We start from the raw sequence: 17,872 nt of genomic DNA, 5'->3' as shown, positions 1-17,872 counted from the left end.
ATTGCTTCCCATTTTATAATTAACTGCCTATATTCTGATGAATTAGTCAGTATTCTCTCTTTTTTTTTTTCCTATAGACTTAACCGAACTGAAACTTTTATCTGCAAATTTTTCTATTTCTTGTCTTTAAAACCATTATTTCAGTGAGGAATCGGTTAAATAAAGGAATCTCAAGAGCAGATTCATGAGAGCTCATGATTCATCTTTTTAATGTGGAAAGCTGACCACTCTGATGGTAGTCTCAAGCAGTTTCTGAAAGATGGCATTACTGTCCTACTCACCCTATAACTATGCAGCTCCTTTAACAAATAACTGATAGACTTAAAAAGGCTTTGAAAGACAGTGAATTATGTAGCCCTGTTCTTCTATTCCCGGACTCATTAAATATGACTGAAGAAGTTAGAGACAGTGGTTTTCCTTTGCAGAAGCCATTCTGGTTTGTGCCTCTTCAATAATAATAGCGATCTGAATTCTACAGTTTTGCTTGTACATTAACATTGTTCAATTTGCTGCCTCTGACGTGATGCTTAGCAGGTTTGAAATTCCACTGTTGACCCCTTTCTTCACCTCCCTTCTTTTTTTTAAAGGCAGCCCTCCTACTCTGAGTGGGAGAAGATGGTTTTAACTGAGAATTTAAGTATCGTTGTTAGGTCAGCTGTTCCAGCACCAAGTGGATGATGAGTATTCAGCAGGCCTTGGTAACTGACTGTCCTCTAGCTTATTATCCTGCATTGGCATCTCCTTCTTTTGACACTCATCTAGGTAATTTCCCCAGCTTTTCTTCAGTATCCTCTTTTCCATTTTGCAGTTTTCCTTTACTGCTTCCTTTGTTCCTTAGGAATACAAACAATCCGAGATGGTTTTTTTTTCCCCTCAGGTTTTCTTCTGGTAGTTAAAGAATTTTTATTATTTTTGTTTCATGTTTGCTTTTCAAAATTTTTAAACCTGTTTTTCATCTAGTATTTTGATTGCTCGTGGAATATTTTCTTATCTAGTTTCGAGAGGGATGGATTTCTATTGTTTACATTGAAGTGCAAGGAAATTTCAGATTTGGGACTTTCTGAAACCAGCTTGTCCTGATACCATCCTTAGTCTCGTATTATTTGAGAAATCTCACTGGCACTGATTTTATTATAAATTATTTTTAATGGCACTTTTATGTGCCTTAGCATTCTAAACCTAGAAATCAAGTGAAAAATGTTATTTTCTCCCTATTTCATGCTACATGTTATTTTACCTGTAATCCTCCACCTCCTTCAGCGCTAGCAAGCTGCTGGACCTACGCAGGGGTGAAATTAAGTGGTTTTAAGCAGATGCTCCAAACTGCTCATGTAGAAAGAAGATGTCTTGTAATCCTGTAAGTACCCTTAAACTTCTTATGTCAAACTTTCTCAGTAGCCACATTAATTACATAATATATTTTAGTGACAGGATGAAATTTTATAGATTAGTAAAGAGTTTTAATGGCTCCATAAACATCAGAATGCAAAGGCAAAAGAAGCATTTGTGGCATATTTTGTGAACTGCAGTCAATTTGACAGATCAATCCGTAACAAACCTAAAGACCACGGCTATTTTCAGGGCAAAAGGACTTCCCAGAGAGAAGGGGACTTGGGGACGGGCTGTGCTTATTTTCTTGCTGAGGGGGACGGCAATCCCGCTCCTTGGAGCCAGTGCCACCAGCTGCAGCAGGGGAGCTGCTTCTGCACTTACTCTGTAACAAATGCATGTTCTCTCCTCTGAGCTCATGCCTCTGCCATCACGCTAGGACGCTGCCTGCTGTGTTAATCCACCAATAAAGAGACCTCAGGTCATACAATAATATGTGCCTTCACCTTCTGCCAGTACCCCCAGGGCTGGCAATTAATTGTCAAGTCGTTGAATTTTCACTTAATGTACTGCAGCGCTCTGAAGCGTGGTGAGTTTCTTTAACCATTAAAGCAGCTGTAAACTGTATGTATAAAATAATAACCAGATGATGACGTGTAGAGAAGCAAGAGAACCCAAAACAAAGCGCTGCCTTTCATCGGAATAACCACTGAATGGGGGATTATTTACATTTCTGTGCAGTTATATCTTGACTCAAAGGATGATGATGATGATGATGACTACAAAACGGTTTGCTCCTCACGCTGAGCATCACGCAGCGCAGGTTACTCCAGCAGTGCCCCCTAAGCAAGCTGCAAGCGGGGACATCTCCAGGAATTGGCTTGGGAAGGGATCCAGAGGCCATCTGATCCTGAAGCCGTGCAAAGAAATACGCTTTATTTAAGCGCTAGTCCCGCCGAGACGTAACCGTCTGTGCCTCCCTCCCCCTCCCCGCCTGGGGAGAGGGCGGCAGGCGCGGAACCTGCGCCGCGCCTCCGCCACCGCGGTTTCTTTACCTGCCTCGGGTTTGCTTTTGGTGGGGGTTATATCAGGGGTTTTTTTGCTTGGATTTTTTTTTTTTGGCTACTTTCCCCCGTAGGTCTCCCGAGAGAGGCGGGAGGGGAGAGCCTCAGAGGGGAGACAAGAAGGAAAAAAAAAGCAAAAGCAAAAAAAAAAAAAGAAAAAAAAAAAGGCGTTTTGCATGTTGTGACAAGCTCCGGTGCATTTTATAGCGCAGCACCGCGCATCGCCCGCTTTCCTCCCCCTTCCCCCCCGGGGGCGCTCCGCGGCCGCGCAGAGCCGTCTGCAGCCTGCGGGCTTGCGCGACTCTCCTTTCTTGGGTGCGCGGAATTCCCGCGGTCGCAGTTGCGCGCCCAGCACGGCTTTAGGGACGGCGGTTGGAGGGGGGGGCCCCCTTCTCCCGGGGACGGACGAGGGGCTGAAGGGCACCCCTTTCGCCCGCGCTGGTGCCGCCCTCCCCAAAATCGCGGTCGTGCCGGACGCGGGGCCGCGCAGTCCCCGCGGGTGTTCCGCGCACATCCCCCGGCGCTTCTCCTCCCGGCGGCGGGTCTGCGCCTCGCTGCTTCTCACATTGCAAGCCGCCCTCTGAGTAGCTTTAAAAAATAAATAAAAAAGATTTAAAGATGTATATATATAATGTAGCCTTAAATATATATTTAACATTTAATGTATTATGTATATTTATAGATATATATAAGATCTATTTTATTTCCCTCTTCGGAGAAAACAGCAAATCAGTGCCACCCTTTCTCCCAAGCATGTTTCCCTTCTAGTAAAGGAGGCTCCACCTCTGCTAGGGATTGATTCGCCCAGCAGTTTTTAGGATAATTTATGGAGCAACCTGATGAGCCTATTGGGCGAGTTGCTCGGTCCTTGTAGAGTGGGTTCCTACCTGTTTGGGTGTTTTAGTATTTCCCCCCCACCCCACCCCCCCCCGCTTCCCTTCCCCTCCCTCTGCCTGCCGTGTGCCGGAGGGGGGGGGGACGGTGGGATTGGCAGGGTCGCTATTCCCCAGCCTCTCCGGAGAAAACTCGGGGAAGGGAGAGCGCCTTCACGCCCATGGATACGTGGGGGGGCCCCGCGCCCCGCTGGAGCCGCCGCCGCGGGGCCCGGCTGCTGCTGCTGCTGCTGACCGTGCGGCTGGGGAGCGGGTGAGTACGGCGGGGACCCCCGCACCGCCACCGGTCCCGGCCACCCGCACCCTCCCGCCGGCTCCCGCCTCCCTCAGCATCGTTCACCCGGGCTGAGCTCGGGGGGCTCCGGCGGGGCTCGGGGAGGGGGAAGGAAGGGAGAAGGGGGCGTGCTACGCGCTGCGAAACTTAAAAAAAAAAAAAAGAAAAAAAAAGAGAAAAAAAAAAAAAAAAGGTCCCGGTGCTGCGGCGGGTCCCGCGGGCGGCTGCGGGGGAAGCCGGCGCCGGCAAAGTAAAACTTCTGCCGCATCCCACTTGTTCGCGGAGCGAGTTGGTGAGTCCGGGCTCAGCTCGGTGCTGGGGAAAGCGTGTGTGTTGCCCCCCCCGCGCCCGCCGCTCCCGCCCCCCGTAGGGGAGCGGCGGGGCCGGAGGGTGGGGGGAGGCGGCCGGGGGCACCCGGTGATGCGGGCAGCCCCGCGGCCCGAGGAGCGGCGGCGGTGCGGGGCCGCCCGGTGCCCGCAGCTCCCCGGTACCCGCGGCTCCCCGCAGCGCCCGCAGCTCGGCGGCGGCTGGTGGGAGAGGGGAGGCTGCGGCGCTGCTGGATGCTTCGGAAGAGGCTGGTCCAGCCGTCGGTGGGTACCGTCGGGGTGCCGGTACTTTGTCACCGTGCTGTCCCCGCGGCGGGGGGCATCCTCCGAAGCCCTGGGGAGCGGGGCTGGGCCCGGGCGTGGGATGGTGCCGGGCAGCCGCCCAAGTCCCAGAAGTTGGAAACCTGCGTTTTTGAGAGGGAGTTGCAAAATTGAAGGGCTCTGAAGAAAGAACAGTTTGGTACTGCTGTGCAAATGTGTTATTGGTACCCCTAACAACTTAACGGAAAAGCAATCTGATCGTTCAACTCCATTAATAATTCAGAGCTAATGTGAATCATTCCACAGGTTACACTCTCATAAAAATCACAAGGCAGTATTGAAAGGGTATTTGACTGTTGCCCAGTGTGTCTTTCTTTTTAATGATAGACCAAATTATCATTCTAAGAGGGTAGGGTATACAAAATATGTAGTATAAAGGCTGTCAAAAAGAAAAGAAAAAAGCTATTAAACATTTTTTTAAGTTCGTCAGACTCTAGACCCCTTCCCCATACTGAATGATGATTTATTAGTCTGTGTGAAGTGTGTTGATCTCAGCTCATCTCTCATCTTCAGAAGGCTGCTGTGTTATCCTAGTTAGAAACACCACTGATTATACTTCTCTTAATCTGTGTCTTTTAAAACCTTGGCATATTATGGAAATATTTTTCAAAAGCATTGATGGAAATTATACCAGTGCAGCTGTGCATCTTCAGAATGTTTCTTAATGAACATATTGTACCTCAGGTATGAAAGAAATTATCAAGTGGTTTGAGAGAAAAGAATATGCATGCTAATTTATCAGTTCAAAGACTTAGTTACAAAGGAGGAGGACTAGCTAAAAAAAAAGTTATAATTTTTTTTGTTTGTCAAAGTGTGGTTGTGATTACAGGACTAGGAGTAGATTACTATGTATACATCTCATTAACAGTAGCATTTATAAATAAGTTGATAAGATGTCTTTAGTGAGAAAAAGAGGTAACTTACATGCATTATTTTATTTTGTGTTCCAGAACATCTCAGATAAAATGGAATCTTTGGTGTAAATATCCAGGTATCTGAATCAACTATTTTCAAGCTTGCCTTTCATTCAGAGGCTACATGGGAAAATGGTGGCTGAGAGATTTTTCTTTTCTCCCCCCCCCCCTTTTTTTTTTCCCTTAAGTGAACACAAATGGACATGTTTTTCAGATCCTGATTCTCGGGTATGTAGTGCATTACAACTCAGGGGTGTTTGCAGAGAGCTCAGGAGCTCTAGCGCCCTTTAGCAGCCTGCCACAAAGTGGGATGGAAATACTATTTTTCTGCTTCTTTGGATGCCTTTCTCTAGTTTCAGCTCAAAGTCTTCCTTAAAGTTCAAACTAAAACACAGAAGTACTGCTTTTCTCAAGCACAGACCAGGCTGCACCAATTCTGGCTGTTTTTCTAAAAAAATCTTGCAGGAGCCAACGCACGTTTTCAGCACATACTTTTAAAAGGTTCAAATGGCATCACTTCTAGTATGCATTTATACACAAAGTACTTTGTGCTGACTGAGAGTAAAGTTACTTCAGGTGTAATGAAGGGAGCTAAAGCCATTTAGCTTTCGCTAAATGCAAGGACATTGGAAGTTGAGTCCAACCAGGAGTTTATGCTTTTAATGTACTGCCCCAAAAGCTGTAGCGTGACCTTAGACCGAACTTCCTTCACTGAAGGGATTCATTGCAGTTGAACTCTGCCCCTTCAAACTGTTTTCCCCCAGTTCTGCGTGCGCCCCACAAACAGACCAGAATGGCCAAAGCACTTGATGTAACTTCATGAGTCAGGGTTTTGAAGGACTCCTTTTGTCAATAGCTGACATCTCTTCTGCAGCAGGAGTTGGGCTGTGAGCCTTTCTACAAGGTATGTGGAGGAACAGCGTAGTTACCCAGCAGTCACTGCAGTCCTAAACGTTCGGCAAACCCATTATTCCTGTTGAACTCAAATAAATAGATAATTCATGGGGAGAGCACAAGAGCTGACAATATAATTAATATTATTTCCTTAGTTCTAACCATACAGGTGCAGCATAACTGTAACATTTCTCCTAATTTATACTAATTTATACTGCTTCAAATGGTATGTGCTGGTCAGCATCCCTAACAGTATATTGTAAGCTAACTTAATTTTGCTTTAGTTTTGTAACCTGATGTTCTAAAAAAAAAATAATTTATAAATGCTCCATTGCAATGTAACTGTCAGCGGGTGCAAATGTCAACTAATATTTTCTTTTCCATTTCAAAGTATCTCTTAGGAAAATACTTATATAATACGGCCTACGTTTTCTTCTCATATAAATTCCTGGATCAGAGTTAAGCCTGTCATAACAACATGGGTTTCTTAATGCTTGATAATAGTGATTTACTGTTTCATTTGAACATCTGTGATGTTTATTCGTTATTATCCTCACTCTTACGTGCTTTGTTCATGATGTGACGGTGAAGAACTTGTTATTTAGCAGCCCCAGTGGTTTAAAATATGGTTTATTTTATTAAAAGTTTATTAATATTTTCTTCTGTTATTATAAAGTTTAATGAGACATAAATATTGAGAAATACTTGTATACTTTGCACATAATTTTCTTGCAATGGATTTAAAGGAAACCTTCAGACTACGGCAATCCATTAAAAAAAGGCTCTCATAGCTAATTGAGCTACATTCTCAATTACTTTTAACTTTCTGCTTTTTTAAATATACCTGATGTTGGATAAGAGCACCCTTGCTACCGATTCAAGCTTTTCTGAGCTGGATAGAAAAGATTAAAGGTGAGCACTCATTGACTTTAGTCAACTTTTTTCTGGATACATAAGTCTGGCCACGGAGTAACTGGCAAGAGGTTTGGGGGATCTGTGGTTTTTCTTCGAAGCTGTGGAGGAATTGCAATAAGGTGGGTCAAATAGTTCAACGAGTTGCTGTGGCCAGCAGGTAGGACTACGTAAATGGACTTGGCATATGCACTGGTTGGAAGTGGGTTGCCTTGGTTTGTGCTATCATATATATATATACAAGAAAAGGCATGTGTGTTGAACTTGCAGAAGAATGAAGGCGAGCGTCTCCCAAGATGGGCAAAGAGCCGTTTTTGTGCTAACATTTACGAGAGAAGAGGACTAGGCCTTTTTTGATTACCTGCATAGCCCTTTCTTGCACTGCATACTAAATTGAGCATGTACTTAGTTGAAATAATGATATCATAACTTATTTGGTAAAGAGCAGCAGTGAGAAGTGGTAATTATAAATGACAGCATGTAGCACACTGACAGGAACCTTTCAAAGGGTGGTAGCTGACAGTGACAGTAACTTTTATTTCTTAACAGTTTCTCTGAATGATAATAATTTGTAAGGAGTAATTCAGATGCAATTGACTTAACCCAGAGACGACACGGAAGTCCTGATTCTGCATTTTTACACATATGAATGTTTTTAATAAGGCTGAAAATAGTGTGGTGGGTTCAGTGGCCTACTGGCCTATGTAAACACTTGATTCTATCTGTCTAAAAGTGAAATGGTAAATCATGCGAAACCACTGAACTAATAGAGGTAACTGGAGAGACTAGAAAGGTCATCAGGAGCTGACCAGAAGAGAAGAGGTAAATGTCAGTGATATGGAAAAAGATGGAAAGAAATAGTTTCTAAAATATGCTTTCATTGGTGGATGTTCAAGACAGCAGGATCTGTTGTGATAATCCAGTCTGATACCAGAATAAACAAACCTGGAGAATTTACCCTGGCTTTTGCATCAGGTTTGTTGCTTCAGTATAACTGTTCTAAGTCCCTGCATAAAGATTTGAGGAGGAGGAATCTGATGAGGTATTGCACAGTATTTCTAGTCTGAGGTTTCTCTGGCTTCCAGCCAGCGGATCTCCTGTCTTCCTCTGCTAGCTGAAAAAACACTGATTTTTTTTTCCCCAGTTCCACCTGCTGCAGCTGTTTCAGGCACTCAAGGCCATGTCCATGTCTCTCTTTGGGGAAATCTTGGTTCGTACCTCTGGTTCTGCAGGGCAGCCTCAGGGTGCAGACCCACGGCTGCAGTGGCTCTTCGGGAACGGAGTGTGGTCTGCAGTGGCTGCTCTTCAACGGGACAGCCAGTCACCAAAGCTCTTCCTTGCCCTGTCCGCCTCTGCCAAGTTTTGCCTTGATGAGAACTCAGAGCACCTCAAATGAATCCTGAAAATTCTTAAAGGAATCAGCATTTTGGTCAGAAAACATCCTGCTGTGTTTTTATTTCCAGCCTAGTCTTTCATGATACGTTGTAGATTATTTGCTCAGAGAAACCCCCTCGCCTCTCAGAGATGAGAAGCTGCAGTGCTGTTATATGCCTAACAGTTGTTGCAGGATGAATGATCTAGTCCAAAATGAAAGTTTTATATAAATGTGTCACAATCAGAGATACTCTATGCAGAGTGGAATTTTCCATTGAATTGGATTTACCCATGCTACAGTCCTACTGAGTATTCTTAGAAGTATTTCCTAGGTATATGTAGTTTAAGAGGCAACTGGATAGCAGCTTACATTTTACTCTCAGATAAGTAAACTGAACTACTTACATTTCTTCAGAAAATACTGAGTTGTTTGTTTAACCATTTTGTAAACGCTTTCCATTTTTTCTTTGAAGAACAGACCTCAAAAATTGCTAGATTATATAAATATTAGCCTTATTAATGGCAGATACATAGAGACTATTACTTCCCTTCTACTGCTTCACACTGCTGAGATACTCTATCCCAGGACTGGCTCCAGTCCTGCCCTGGTGTACCCCGTGTTCTTTTTGCTTTCTGCCTTGATCCTCAGATCCTTTCCATGTCACTGCATTCATCTCTGGTAAGGTGAGAACGGCTAATTCTGTGTTTCTAAATTTATATGCAGTTCTTTTTCTTATTTTCAGGTAGACAGACAGACATAGTGAATAGGAATGATCTGAGGTAACATGAGATACGTCCCCTTTGGATTAAACTACTCGACGTCTTAAATAGATTGTTACTCCTTTCATTTAATATGGTTTTATTCTTATTTAAGGCAGTGTACCATGAGGGATTAAGTCTTATTATTATTAATGTAATATTATGGTCCAATTTATCTTTCAGAATAAAGTTCAGCTGGATGGAATTTATATTAGGAAAAAGTTGTAGTATTAAGTATTAATTTAGGTGGCTAACTCTGCCACTATGAGTCATGACAAATTTTTTTCTTCATTGTCCGATGCCATATTTACATAGCAGAATAAATTATGTAGATGTTTTTTAAAAATAAAGTAGCCTCAGTGTGTTCCATGGGGGAGAAGAGTACTTGATCTCACCAGCATACAGCCATCGAGTATGTACTGGATTGTATCAGACCTGCTGCAGGTGAGCTATGGACCCGTAGCTCAGGTTCTTGCTTTGTCAAGGAAGACCATCCAACTGCTGGCCTGTAGGTTGCATCCAGCGGGGAACTGTTCTGGCAACCATCTGACAAGAGGTGGAATACTCCTGTTGTAAAAGATATGTGTTATATTTAATACACAATAAATTACAGTGGAAAAGAGATAATTTTGCTTGCAGAGAGAGAGAGCGAGAGCAGTCAGGCTTTTTATTACATGGTTTAGGTATTTACATTAGCCCTTATGGAGTATATTCACCTCTTTGTACAATTATTCATTAATTTCCTTGACCTTTGGATTACTCTCTAATTGCCTAGTGACAGTTACACTAAAATTTCAGTAGAGCCCATTCACCGTGTGTCTCTTGGGGACATGTTGTCATTGCCTGGTTATTGCAGTTGCATGGCTTTTTCTATTATTTTAAGCCAGATTCACCTATATGCCACAATTTTAGTGTGCAGTTCAGTGCAAGTCTCTAGTTCTGTTGCTACTTCAGTCTATACATACTTCCTTGCCTCCTGTGGCAGGAGACTGATACCTGCTCCTATGTCTACCAGAATTTGGAAGCATTTCAAATAAGCGTGCTTTTTGTGAAGGGCCACAGAAGGTTCCTAGTTACCTGAGGATTTTGCAGGAAATATGCAATGAATTGTGTTAGAACACATGTTCACATGAATAAGTTGAAATACCAGTTGCTTAAATGACTGAAAATATCTCACAAAGGAGAACTCATTTTATATACTTCTTGAGATGCTAGTGACATTTTAAAGTAGAGATCTAATGAAGTTGACTTTGCAATTTCATGAATGTCACAGTGGCTGTGGGATGGCATTTAATTGGGGTAAGTGCTTTTTATTGAGGTTATGGTTCTCAGCATTCATTTATGTTAGGTTTGGTTTAAGTCTAGTTCCACTATGGAAAGTATTTCTTGGATCAAGGCACTTAACCCATCAACAATCTATCAGTTCATTCTGAACTTGATGACAATTGACCTTTCATCAGTCAAGTGTAGACAAGGATCTGCAGTCTCTTCAACGGGGTGCTGACATGTGGCACAGGGATTTATGTGTGTATGTCTTTGTGTGATGATCCTACTCTGAAACTCCCAGGAGATCTGATACTGCTGTAGTTAGTACACATTTCAGATATCCAGAGAGGTGATAACTTTTCATCATCATGTCCTTCCTTAGCTGTTTGGGGATATTTTATCCTTTATTTAATACCATTTGTCCCTTTTCAGTTATATCTACTTACGCTCTAAATTTGCTGTTGTTACCCTTTTATCTTCTGTTCTCCGAATCTTCATTTATTCCCCGCTTTTTGGTCTGGATGAACAGTGGAATATGGCTGCTTACATTTTAATTATTTGATTGCATGGTCTGGCCAAAACCCACAAAGACTTACCAATTTACATTTCTAGGTTTCATTCAAATCCATCTGAAATAAATTTCCCTAAGAATTTTAGTAGGTTTGCACTTCATTTTCAGTCAAGGCAGTACAGATTATCCTAAGGTCTACTTTACCTTCCTGATAAATTTTAGGTTTAGTTGCATGCAATGGCTGGAAGGCTTTCCTTAAAAGACATCCATCACATAAAGGAAGATGAATATATGTTTGTCTGAAAATTTTACAACGACAAAATGCGTTTGATCTCTAAGATTAAAATATAGTTGGCATAAGGGCCCCTCCTAATTTTTCAGCTGGCATTAGAAATGGTTGTACTAGAAGAAAGGAAGGGCCTACTTAATGAAGATAACGGGTACTTTCAAGTACCTTCCTAGGCAAAGAACTGCTTTGAAATATTGTAGTAATGATTTTCTCAGAACAGAGGAACAGGTGTACTTGCACTGCAGATGTGGGTGTTATGATCAATAAGATACTCAGTTTTTGTAAGCCAAGACAAAACACGCAATGCATTCTGCAAGTTTGTAATCAGAACGTGGAAAGAGAAGCGAGAAGTTCCTGCTTCCTCACTTGTCTGGAGCAGAACAAGAACTGCTTAGGTTATCAGGAATAACAATGTTAGCATAGCCTTTCCTGAAGACATTTTTTTTCGTGTTGAAGGATTGTTTCTGCTAAATTCATATGTTTGCGGGCAGGGCTGCTGTTCAGAGGGAGCTGAAGGGGCTGGGGGAATGGGTTGACAGGAACATCACGAAATTCATCAAGGATGAGTGCTAAGTCCTGCACCTGGGTGGAAAGACCCCCATCAGCAGGACAGACTGAGGACTAGCTGTCTGGGGAGCAGCTCTGCCAAAAAGGACCTGGAGCTGCCAGTGGACAGCATGGTGTTTTGGCAGCAAGGAGGGACAGCATCCTCCTGGGCACGCTCAGGAGGCTGAGGGAAGTGATCATCTCCCTCACTTAACAAGGGATCCACACTTGTTAAACTGCATCTAGATACTGCATCGTTTGGGGCTTAAACTGGAGAGAGCTCGGCAGAAGGCTACCAAGCTGGTCAGGGAGGAGCACTTGCCCTGTGAGGAGAGGGCTGTTCAGTTTGGAGCAGAGATGGCTTTGGGGGGACCCAACAGCAGCTCCCAGTACCTATGGGGAGGGTATCGAGAAGACAGAGGTAGGCTCTTTGCAGTGCTGCATGGTGGTGATGAATTGCAACAGGGGAAATCACAACTAGGTATAAAGAAAGAAAACTGTCAGGATGGGACTTTGAGCAGCCTGGTCTAGTGTGAGGTGTCCCTGCACATGGCAGGGGGGTTGGAACTAGATGATCTTTAAGATCCCTTCCAACCCGAACCATTCTATGATAATCTAACAGAGGAATAAGTTGTCCAGTGAGGTTGTGGGATCTCTCCATGGCGTTTTCCAAGACCTGACTGGACTAAGCTCCAAGCATCCTGGTCTGAATTCAGTATCACTCCTTTGAGCAGAAGGTGACTTCCAAAGACCCCTTCTAAATTGCACGATTCTGTGGAAAACAGCAGGAATCAGCTTGGTTTTTTTTTCCTTCCTCCCCACCCCCCTGTGGTTTGCTATCTTACTCGTGCAAGATTCTTACTCTCTAGTGTATAGCATAAAAGAGAGGGGTGCAGAAACAGGTAGTTGTCTCCATCAGGTCTACAAAACTGGGAGGAATTTTTTTCTGACCACATATGGAGGTAAAGAGCTATTTTTACTAAGACAGTCAAATCTTCTATTTGAGAAGAGATCACTATACTAATCAAGCTGAATATGTTTGAGAATCCAGCAGCTCTGAATTGGCACAGAGAATTACCCATACTGGGCTAGATAGATGTGAGGAAAAATTTCAATTGATTTCTGGACTGCAACTTGATAAGAGTAGCGGCGGCAGTTATACTGGTCTGAGCATATCAACATTCGGATGAACTTTCAAGGAGAAAAGATTAACTCTGTATTTTATGTGAGGACTTATGGATAAAGAATATCTGTGATGCTGTGAGTCCAGGTGATTATTTTTGTGAGGTCTTCAAAAACCATTTGAATTAATAACAAATTTGACCAGTGCAATTTCAAATAATACGTAGCATTATCTGAAAGTTGACTTGCAGGAGAGCAATTTATGTGGAACTCAGAACAAAATTGTTCTTCTGGAACAAATCTTTAATAATACCTGTTGTTCTTAATGTTAAAAATTCAGATTTCTATACATGTTCTTTGCAGTCGGGTTGTGCTTTATTAAGTGTTCAGAGTGAATTCTGGTCGTATTGTTCAGTAAAGTTTTTGTTATATGAGTATCACAGAGATGTTGAAGATCATTTTATAAGAAATGTGATAATCCTTTTAAGTGAAGGTCTTGCTGGGACTGAAATTAATTGTACTGAAGTTATTGCGTATGGGAGAAAATGTTTCATATCTTTCAGAGATGTACTTCAAAGCTGTAATGGCTCAAAAGAGCTTGATCACCTGATGCTTGGGATATGTATTAAGAGAGCACAAGTTTGATAGTCTAAACACTCAAATGTGTAGGCAACATTTTTCGTTACAGGGAGTGAACAGCAGAGGTACCTGCTTTTATTCTGCTAGTGCTATGATTGTTCTTTTTTTATTTTTTAACAAAGCTTTACTTATTTAATACTAAATGAACTTCTTTATGTAGCTTGTCCTAAAAATCTAATGTTTCTTTCTGTACTAGAATTTCTAATATTTTTCCGCACTTTTCCCTGATAATTTTACAGCTGACTTAATGTCCAGATTTATCCCTTCAGTAAAAGCTCATGAAGGAGAGGGGAAAGAGGAATCAGGGCAGGAAATTATGAATAGCCAGACAAATATGACATTAGAGATGGCGAAGAGCACAAGACAGTATGTGCATCCAGAAGAAGAATCGACCTAATGTATGTGGTAGGTATACTGGAAAAAAGATGTAGGGAATAAGTAAAACATCAGTGGGAGAGAGAAATACATTTTGACACACAAAAGAATATGCTGGAGTCTGGCAAGGCAGAAGGAGGGAGCAATAGATTGATAAAAGCATCTGAGATGGAATGGATGGGAGAAAGAGAAAAGAGATTTTTGTCAAGAGAACATCTAAACCAGTTTAGGAAGGATGAAGATGAAGGAATACAACATCAGTTACTCTAAATCCCACAGGGTTAAGAAGAGCTAGTAATGCTTTCTGGAGACATATTTTCAGTAGCTGCATTTCTTTGCTTGCAGTTATGCTTATTTTCCTAGAAATTTTCTGTGATGAATAGAGCATATTAGTGAAGAAGCTGATGATGAAATGCAAAAAAGAGTTCATTTCTGCAGAAATGTAGTAGAACCGATGAGTATGAAGTCAGCCATCAAGTTTGGAAGATAAATCTTGAGAGATGTTTAAACTGTCCAGCATTGACAGCTACCAGTGGAAGAAAGCTTTCAAGAAAATCTTCTGAAAAAAAATGTAATTGTGTCCTATTCTAGCAGTCATGATGATGTAGTCCTGCTGCTATTGCTGCTACTGAAAAGAAGTAATATTTGTGTATGTGCAGGAGTTCCAGTCCTTTTTCAGCTTCTGAGGGATACTACAAGTCTGTCTGAGGCCCTTGTTTTATCTCAGGGAGATCCAAGGAAATATGTAAATATGTATTTTAAATTGCTGAGATAAGAGTAATTGCTGATTCCTACCATGTTGAAGTTGTATTTTTCTGTCTCTTTAAGGAAGCGTCTTCTGTCTCAGGCACTGGTTAAACTTATCATCCTTCTAGAGTTCAGCTTTTCTTTTGTACTTGGTCCTGCATGTGCCACATGCCTAAGTACTTACTTTTTGTCTTCTGAATTAGAGTCATCAGCAGCATCTGTATGACTCTGGATGTGGGGGTCTCAGTGACCATGTTTTGTTTTTCGGCAATGCTCTAGGTCTTTTTTCGTGTGTGGGATTTGGCTAGGTCAGACAACCTCTGTACTCTTGTTGATAGGGCCATGAAATATACTTCTTTACCACATACAAGCATATCACGTTTGGTGTGGTGTTCTGGAGTAAAGTAGGCTCTGGTTAGATGTCTCACAGGTTGGAACCTTCCCTGGAAACCTTGTCCGTCTTAACTGACTTATTTTGAAGTATTTTCTGGTTAAATGCAGTATTTTGACAAACCTCTGAAACTGGACTGTTGCTAACAAAGTATTCTCCCATGTTTACAATTTTGAAAACATTACCATTTTGTCTGAAAATTGAGAAAAACAGTAATTTTTTTTTTTAAGTGCTGGAAAACAAAAGATAAATTGTGCTATACTTAGACAAAGGACATAAATGTAGTATGCTGGGAAGCACGACCAGTGAATAACAGTTATCGCAAGGCATGTTTTGTGGTTTAGAGAAGTGTCACTGTGCCCTACCCCTGTATTGGTAAAACTTCTGATGCAACTGCATTTGGCTGCTGTTGGAGAAGATCCTCAGCTAAATGAACTAACACAACTAGTCTCATGGTTTTCATTGGCACGTGTAAGGCAAAAATGGAAATGTTACGTTCCTTTCAGCTCTTTCAGTATAGAAAGTACGTGAAACACTGACTTTCCTTCTTATTTATTTATTTATTAAATGATGATCAGAGCATTCATTGTATGGAAGGAACACTGTTATCTCCAGTCAGACAGAGCTGATTGTGTGGTGTTGTTTAAACCTCAGGGTCACTGTGGGCTTGATGGAGTTGCTTGTGCACAGGCATGAAATGTTGATGAAGGTAACTAAGTTTCCCAGACCAGCCTCTACAGCTTCCCCAGAAGTCTGTGGGTTCCCTATAAATCGACCCTGCTTGGAGGACTGGATACCCTTGGATGTCTTGGGTGAGAATAGGAGCCTGGGTATGGACAACTAAATTAATCCCTAGCTGTGTTTAAATACTCCCACCTACGCTATATGTGTAGTTCTACGTGTAATACTTTGATACGCATGATGCAAATAGCAGTAGGAGCACTTTCACTATAACCATTTTTTTCCAGTTCATTACATAACCTGACAGATGTTAATTGCAACTTAAAGCTCATCTGATTGTTTTTTCTCATATTTAAAGGAGAACAAAGACCTATGATATTAATGTCTGAAGATGAGCATGTTGCCTGATGTTGAAAAGACTTATTTAGTCGTTAGTCACTTGTGCTCAGGGATTTATTAGTCATGGCAATGTCTCCAATTAGTTGAAGGACAGAGAGCATAATTAGGGCACTTTTTGTCTAATTACTGTTAACTGTATACATGCAGTTTACTGTTGAGTTTATGAGGCTAGCTGAAGTGTTATAACGACAAGAGTGTTAAGAAGTTAGGTGTCTTTCTCATTTATAAAAATAATGAAAATTAGGATTAACACCCACAGTTATAGATGTAAAATAGCGTCATGCCATGGAACAGAAATGTTTTAATGTCTTATATTACAATTTGGTTCTAAATCGTTGTCTCTACAGACATCCTGAAAAATACCTACTGAGTGAACGTTGTTGAAAAAAATATATTGTACAGTAAATGGAGAAAGGATCAAGTATTATGTTCTGTGTATAGTGAAATAACCTTTAGATGAACTTGGAAAGGAAAAGAATTCCTCTTTAATTAAGTTTGCCTTTCTTCCTGAGGTTGTGAGAGAGAGGGGAAAGTGCTGCTGTTGAAGTTAGGATGGAGTTAATTGACATTAATCTTCATGGGCTTGTTAAATTTATTTTAACTGCAAAGACGTAAAAAGGTGCTCAGCCCAAGTTAACCGTTGCTAAATATTTGAACGGCACACCAGAATTTAACACTTTATTTTCTGGTTTGGAATGAAGTTTTTTGTCTTCTGCCTTTCTTTCTACTCCATTCCAAACCCTGGGGAAAAAAAACGGACTTTGCAATGTGAGACACAGAAACTCAGGTAAAAGGTCAACAGTTTTGAACCATCTTATTTTCCGAAGTGATGTTTCTTTTAAAGAGCACGGTCTAGCAACCTCAATTAGATCTTGGTAACACCATCTTGACTGGTCCTGCTGACTGTAATTCTGAAGGGATTCCTACCTTTGAAACTCAGTGGGTTAAATATATTTAGCGTGACAAAGATCAGTAATTGAGATTAATAGAAATGAATATGTACACAGTGTCTGTCCTTTTGCCTTTGTGTGTTTAGGTGCTCTTTTAGGGGAGCTAGCTGCTTTATGCAACTTGTCCCGAAACCTCTGGATTGAGAATTCAAGCTGCCAGATGATGTGCTCTCTGCTTCACTGGAGGGCATACAGAAGACTTTCTATAAATTCTGGTCACTTGTTTTTTCCAGCCAGCATCATTCCTGTCTGTCTGAGTCCTGTGGCTGCATGTCAGTGGCTACAGCTCAGGAATTGAAAGTGTAGAACTGGGTGCCACCATCACGGCAGAGATGTTATAGTCTTTATTACATGCTCAGTGTGCTTGGGCACATTTCAAAGAAGAGCTGAGAAGTTGGTATTCGGGTAGTGAGATGGGTTAATCACAGTCAATCATCTCTGAAAAGGCCAGTGAGATAGGAATAGAGAGAGTGAGAATAGCTCCGTTCACTGTGTGGAACGATGATAGTCCAGTTCCTTCACATTTGGTTATATTAATTCCTGATTTTCGTTGGTTCTTTTGCCGGCTTAGCTAATGGATTAGTGAGCCACAATCTCTTGTTAACCTAGTGTACGAGTATGGATGTCTAGTGTATTTCTTTTCTAGCAGCTGGCACTTTTTAAATGTATACAATTTTCTAGGTAAAACAGGGTAGTTCCACGTAAATAGCAGGAAATGTGCATTTTAAGTCAAGACTCTTGTCAGGTCAGATACTGAGTAAAGAAATGTTGTTTCTAATAAAAGTGCCTCCTTAAACAGATTTACTTAGTAGTGACTGGAAAAGCTGTTGGATGTTGGGATGTAATTTTTCCCTCTCCCCCTGGTATTGCATTATTAATAGCTTTCTGTAAGCTAT

General features: G+C 41.8%; 1 protein-coding gene across 2 annotated transcripts in view; it reads left to right on the top strand.

Moving 5' to 3' along the window:
- Window positions 1–3,234: 3,234 nt before the first annotated feature.
- GABRG1 (gamma-aminobutyric acid type A receptor subunit gamma1) overlaps window positions 3,235–17,872 on the top strand; it is a 57,458-nt gene continuing 42,820 nt past the window's right edge. The window contains exon 1 of one of the 2 annotated variants that reach the window (XM_074587959.1): window positions 3,235–3,539. In XM_074587959.1, coding sequence (XP_074444060.1) covers window positions 3,448–3,539 — 92 coding nt within the window. In that variant the 5' untranslated portion in view covers window positions 3,235–3,447. The remainder of the gene's footprint in view (window positions 3,540–17,872) is intronic. The other variant, XM_074587960.1, reaches the window with a different exon arrangement.

Source organism: Larus michahellis, chromosome 5, assembly GCF_964199755.1.
Source record: "Larus michahellis chromosome 5, bLarMic1.1, whole genome shotgun sequence".
NCBI lineage: Eukaryota > Metazoa > Chordata > Aves > Charadriiformes > Laridae > Larus > Larus michahellis.
Note: the sequence above shows the minus strand (reverse complement) of the source record. Positions and strands in the feature narration are given on the sequence as shown.